The sequence below is a fragment of the Agrilus planipennis genome, unplaced genomic scaffold, assembly GCF_000699045.2.
Source record: "Agrilus planipennis isolate EAB-ADULT unplaced genomic scaffold, Apla_2.0 scaffold71, whole genome shotgun sequence".
NCBI classification, from domain to species: domain Eukaryota; kingdom Metazoa; phylum Arthropoda; class Insecta; order Coleoptera; family Buprestidae; genus Agrilus; species Agrilus planipennis.
In genome coordinates, this window is record NW_020439007.1 from 873,706 (window position 1) to 880,274 (window position 6,569).

The 6,569-nt window shown below is 35.8% G+C and overlaps 1 protein-coding gene across 1 annotated transcript; it reads left to right on the forward strand.

Annotated features, from left to right (window-relative positions):
- The first annotated feature begins 7 nt into the window (after window positions 1-7).
- On the forward strand, window positions 8-1,549 carry LOC112903939 (glyoxylate reductase/hydroxypyruvate reductase-like). Its single transcript, XM_025976095.1, has 5 exons — window positions 8-207; window positions 269-458; window positions 540-706; window positions 779-1,069; window positions 1,192-1,549. The coding sequence occupies exons 1-5, from the start codon at window positions 30-32 to the stop codon at window positions 1,308-1,310; spliced, it is 945 nt and encodes a 314-aa protein (XP_025831880.1). The 5' UTR covers window positions 8-29; the 3' UTR covers window positions 1,311-1,549.
- The last annotated feature ends 5,020 nt before the right edge of the window (window positions 1,550-6,569 follow it).

Below are 6,569 nucleotides of genomic sequence, written 5' to 3' on the forward strand. Positions count from 1 at the left end.
GCTCAAACTCAGAAGCTCACAAAGATGAAATGAATAATTATACCACAAAAAATATAATTATTTTATTTTCTGTTTCAAGATTTGAGTTAATAATAAATAATCAAAGTAATCCCACCAGGCAAGATATAATTGATAAAATAGCAGGAGTGGATGCATTGTTTTGGTACAGTTATGAGCGACTTGATGACGAAATACTTGACGCTGCAGGTTCGTAATTGTATTTAAATTATGGTTTTTTAAATTAAAACGTTTGTCAAATTTATTATAGGCAGTCGATTAAAAGTGGTAGCTACCATGACAGCAGGACTAAACCATATTGACATAGATGCTTTCAAAAGAAGAAAAATCCCTTTAGCATATACACCAACCGTTTTAAATAAAGCAGTAGCGGATGTTGCCGTTCTTTTGGCCTTAGCTGCTTCTAGAAGGCTTCGTGAAAGTAGAATTCACATAGAAAAGTAAGTAACGTAAAAAAATATTCCTATTCCAATATGTGTTGTATGTACCTAAAAAACTTTTTGTATTTCGTAAACTTTCAGAGGTTTATGGAGTGGATTTGGGGTGCAGTATTTGTTAGGGACCGACATAGAAAATTCAACAGTTGGAATAGTTGGCTTCGGGGGTATTGGGCAAACTGTAGCCAAAAGGTTAAAAGCATTTGAGGTTGCAAGAATTTTATACAGTGGCCATCGAGAAAAACCGGAAGGTACTTCTACATAAATAAATCAATGATTTATTTTCCTAATTTTTGATAAAACTATGCGCTGATTATCTACAGGAAAACAACTGGGAGCTGAATTTGTGCCACTTGATACACTTCTTCGTGAAAGTGATTTCGTAATTGTGTCGGCACCTTTAACTGATGAAACCAAAAATATGTTTAACGATTCCACTTTCGCAAAAATGAAACTAACAGCTGTGTTCGTTAATATTGCTCGGGGAGCCATAGTAGATCAAGATGCTCTTATCAGAGCGCTCAAAAATGGTACCATTTTTGCAGCAGGTCTAGACGTGATGGTACCGGAACCTTTACCGATTGACCATGAACTGTTAGAACTTCCAAACTGTGGTAACTTTTCTAGTTCATTTAATTCTAATAGTTACAGAATTTAATAAGAAGCATAAGAAAGTTGTTGAAGAAGTTAATCTTGGGAATTCTTCCATTACTAACATTTTTTTTATATATTTTAGTTCTCATGCCACACATAGGGTGTGCTACATTCAAGACTGTAGCTGCAGTTGCAGAATTAACCGCCAGGAATATCATTTTAGGATACGAAAATAAACCTTTGCTAACACCCGTTTATTAAACTGTAATTGATAACATTGTGTGTATATGTGTGCTTGTGATGATTATTATCATAAAGTTGCAACAGGAGAAGACAATACTAACGAAGTGACATGTATTTCGGGAGTGTTGTCTTGTTCTACCGTCGATAAATTTATAATCCTAAGATTTGCACATATGTATATAGAGATAAGTAACTACTGCATGTGTAAATAGCCACATCTTAAATGTAAATATGAAATAAAGGCCATTCTAACGAAATATTACTTAACATTTATTATCCACTTTGAACTTGAACAAAAAAAATATTAAATAAAATGCAAAAATAGGTGTCGTTTACAAGTGCACCGCATTCTTTTGGATTATTAAAAGATTACAGTGGATAAATGCGCACTACGATGAGGAAATTACCTTGGCTAGTTAGTAATTATATTACTTATCGTTAAGTACAAAAGATACTTACGTGTTGAATTGCGCGAATTGAAGAAATAACAAAATTAAGCTTTTATAGTGTAACACATTTGATTGCGTTAAAAATGCAGAAGATTACGTCTTCTTGGAGTAGTTTTAGAACGCAGGCTCAATACTTTTCTCTTATTCTAGGTAGTTCAATAACTAATATTAGTTCAATTAGTAACAAAAAGAGTAAACCAAAAGTGTTTGTAAATAATTTTGATTTTCCAACAACGGCTTTGGACATTCTTAGAGAAAAGTAAGTATCATTTTCGTAAACTATTCGAAGTAGTAGATACTAAAATGTTTAATGTCAACTCTTAATAACATACTGAACCTATTTTGATAAGTTTTGTTATTTCGTGTTATCAATAGCTGAAACTAGTATTAATACATAGTTATTATATCAGAATTTATATTCAATGCACTGCCCTGGTCAGATTAGTGAATGTGCAGTTAGCTTTTTAAAACTTTCACAGTGCTGTTAACTTACGTACTTCATATCATAAGACAACACGAACGAAAGTTAATCTTTTCATGCGTATGCCCTTCCTTCCATATGACCGTCAGAAAGGCACTTTCCCTCTATACTGCATTATTTCAATTTATAGGTCTAATGCGCTTTGAAAGCTAATTTCAAAGAGGGTGTCGTCAAATGCACTCTAAATTCTTCCTAACATTTCATTATTCTCGACGATTTATATTCTTCTCAAGAATTCCGGAACTCCTATTGTTAAGCAGTCGAACATGTGTCATTCAGAATGTGATTTATATTATTCTCAAGAATTCTAAAACTTCTATTGTTAGGCGGGTAAACATGTGTCACTGAGGATACGATTTATATTCTTTTCGAGAATCCCGGAAGTTTTATTGTTAAGCACGCAAACATGTGTCACTCAGGATATTATTTATATTCTTTTCGAGAATCCCGAAAGTTCTATTGTTATGCGGGCAAACATGTGCCACTCAGAACATGATTTATATTCTTTTCGAGAATCCGGGAAGTTCTGTTGTTAAGCAGGCAAACATGTGTCACTAAAGTTATGAGTTATATTCTTCTGGAGAATCCTGGATCTTCTACTGTTAAGCAGGCAAATATTTATCACGCAGGATATGATTTATATTCTTCTCGAGAATCCTGGATCTTCTACTGTTAAGTAGGCAAATATTTGTCACGCAGGATATGATTATCTAAAATTCCGGAACTTCTATTGCTAAACAGGCAAATATGTGTCACTCAGGGAATGAGACCCTTCGCGTACAAAGGTTGCCGATCACCATCGGTCGGCGGGAATACTCAAGACCTCAAGAGCCGTCAAGAATCAATGTATGATTATTACGTACGTTCTTATACAAAAAGTGGCCATTTTAATGGCAATTTTTTACTTATAGAGAGGGTGGTATCGCATATATTTTGAGCAAGAAAATTAATCAAAATAAAGAAGTCTTATCACATCAAGAATATCTTTGATTTATTACATCGTGACATATGGTATTCTCTTGTTAAAGGTTCGATGTAATTATTGCTGATCAAAAGCCTTTGGCTTCAAGAAGGCAAATTATAGATAAAATAAAAGGCGTAGACGCCATTTTTTGGTGTACTCCCCAACTACTCGACGAGGAAGCCCTAGAAATAGCAGGTCCGCACTAAAAATAATTTCTTGTATGAAAAAATAACATTTTGCATTATTTTATAGGACCACAATTATAAGTTGTGGGTTTAATGTCTGCGGGTTCGGATCATATTGACGTAACCACTTTAAAAAAGAGAAATATACCCGTAGCTTGTACACCGATAGTTGTAGATAATGCTGTAGCAGACGTTGCTGTTCTTTTAACTGTGGCGGCATCCAGAAGATTATACGAAGGAAGTACACACATTCAACAGTAGGTAAAATTAAGATAATTGTCATCCCTTGTTTAAAATTCTGTAGCCAAAAGTAAAATTGAAACCCATAAAATTTCCTAACCTACATATTTAAATGAAATTTTGCAAACGAAGAACTAGATTAATGATTTCATTTTATATGTAGGAGAAGAAATAGGCTAAGGGGAATGATTTTCTTAGCACAGCTCGGAGATCGGGGGTAACATAAGGAAGATCTTGATTTTCAAAAATGAATTAGAGGTTTACAACTTTTATTCTGTTGTAGATGCAATATGATAAACTAGTTTTGGTATTTGCTGTTTAAACACAGAGTCGAGTAATCCCATAAGCACAAGTATAATTAAAATTTTTTCTGGTCCCTGATGCCCCCTTTCATGTACATATGGTTGTCCTTTTATACAAGGTAGCCTATTGAGCGCGAAAAAAATAAATCATTAGGTATTATACAGCACATATCCTTCTTGAACAACAAAAAGTTATTAAACAAATCAAAGGTATTGATTAAGCAATAACTTCAATCGAAAAAAAATCATACATAGAAATAACACTGATATGTAAAAATAGGTGGAGTTTACAAGAGTATCACTGTTTTTTATTATCAAAAACTTGCATCGGATATCCATACGACTTTCAAATGATCTTCACTGATTACTTATCGTTAAGCGCAATAAGACACGAGTATACAATTGTTTGAATATAACAAATAATCAAATTACAATTACCTTCCTGTACTTGAAATATGGCATTAACGTACGTACGTATACAGATAAGGCATATTTTTCATCCAACACAGCAATTAAGCTTTTATTTGTCGGCATTTTTTTATGTCACATGAGCGAAAATGCATAATTTGGTGAAGTTGTGGTAGTGGCGAACTTCTTCAGAGGTCCTTCCAGGTGGGTAGAGAGCGGGACTTTTCTGGATCAGTCAACCGTGGCATTAGGCTGATCCTGAGGATCGGGTTCCAGATTACTCTTCTCCTCCTTCTTGTTGAAGTTCTCTGGATGTTTTTGGGTATCTATGGTTCGTCTAACCATCTTGCTGTGATACCCTCTGATTGAAGTTAGCAATTTTCAATTCTCAAAGGGTATTTTGTGTTCGCCATTGGTCAGTACGTGTTAGGTCACAGCTGACTTTTCGGTGTGTCCTAGTTGGCAGCTTGCTTTATGCTTCTTGAGTCTTGTTCCCATCGATCTCTTAGTAGTTCCTATGTAGACGTATCCGCAGGAACAGTGTATGGAGTAGACCCCTGAGGCTGAAAGAGGGTCCCTTTTGCCCTCAGCTAATGTAATGGTCTGCTGGATCTTCTTCCTCACATAAAGTTTGACTGAACGAGCTAGAACCGGAAAATCTCCAGGCGGAACTAGCATCTCTATCTTCCAAAGGTCACGGACCAAATTGGCAGAAACCTGAAGTAACACATCAGAACCACCTTCAAACCTATGAGGAAAATCCAGCAGACCATTAGATCTGCTAAGGACAAAACGGACACTACTCTTTCAGCATCAGGAGTCTACCGCATACTTTGTTCTTCCTGAGGAATGGATTACATAAGAACCACTAAGAGACCGATGAAAACGAAGCACAAGGCAAGTCGACACGCACTGATCAACAGCGGCCACAAAATACTCTTTGAGAACTGCAAATTGCTAGCTTCAGTCAGAGGGTATCACAGAGGAACCATCGAGATCCAAAAATATCCGGAGAACTTCCATAAGTTGGAGAAGAACTTCAGGCTCCACCTAATCTGCAACCGATCCTCAGGAACAGCCGCAATCACAGCAGAATGGTTACAGAGGCCATCGAGATTCAAAAACAACCAGAGAACTTCAACAAAGACCTCAGACCCCCAACCAGATCTGAAACCCTATCTTCAGAAACACCGAGGGTTGAAAGATGTAGAACAGGCCCCGTTCTCTACGCTCCAGCATAAACACAACTTGCGTAGGAGAAATCGCCTGTCCGCATCCAGCATCGGAGATAGAAGAACTTCTGAAGAAGCTTCCCACTCGTGTTAGCGAAACGTTAGGACGCTTTTGTACCCGAATCAGAACAGCATGTAGTATTTTTCAAGAGATGATGGCGCCCCTTGATGATTGCATACAATAGAATATCCCTAATGTTCGGTTTTCAACTCGCCACAGGTGTATAATACACCTATGGCGGGGATATTCTATTGTATGCGATCATTACAGAGCAGTATTATCAGGACTTAACCAGTCCAGTGAATGCAATTTAATACTTTTGAGAGGTGTTAACGCTCTGTACAAAAGATTTTGATTATTCGGTCAGTTTTCAGAGAAACGACTGATATTTTTAGATAAATTAGTTGAAGAAATATATCCCCTACAATGCTTCCCAAATTATGAATTTTCGCTCGCGCGACATAAGAAGTTCAGACAACGAAATGTGTAATTTCTATGTTAGGCGAACTTTTCGCCTTATCCGTTCAGCCCATTTGATTACGTTGAATAAGTGGAAGATAACGATTTGCAGTAGTTTTACACCGACACGACGGTCTACGTGTCAGTGTTTTTCTCCTATTCGAGGAGGTTCAGTGACTATAATTAGATCATTCAGTAGCAATATGAGTAAACCGAAAGTGCTTGTAACTAATTATGATGTTCCCATAGCGGGTTTAGACATTTTAAGAGAAAAGTAAGTATCTACTTATCATTTTCGTACATTATTCGAAATATGAGATCTTTTGAATGATAGCCTAGTGAACTTATTTTGATAAGTTTTATTTAGTGTTAATGCATCAGTTTAGATTTAAAATATCAAAATTTATATTTAACATATGGCACTGGTCGTATATACCAGGTGATTTTAAAAAAACGCTCACTTAATTTTTTAAAATTATTTATTCATATCTACCGGGTGATTTTTTTAAAATTATTGCATGTTTTTCAAAATTTTTCTAATTGTTGGAAGTAAAAC

What these genes read in the sequence shown, in the direction of transcription:
- LOC112903939 (XM_025976095.1), top strand. Translation starts at nt 30, where the DNA reads ATGAATAATTATACCACAAAAAATATAATTATTTTATTTTCTGTTTCA. An exon ending in AGTAGAATTCACATAGAAAA is followed by an intron (nt 459 to 539) that starts GTAAGTAACGTA and finishes GTAAACTTTCAG; the next exon opens with AGGTTTATGGAGTGGATTTG. An exon ending in CCATCGAGAAAAACCGGAAG is followed by an intron (nt 707 to 778) that starts GTACTTCTACAT and finishes GATTATCTACAG; the next exon opens with GAAAACAACTGGGAGCTGAA.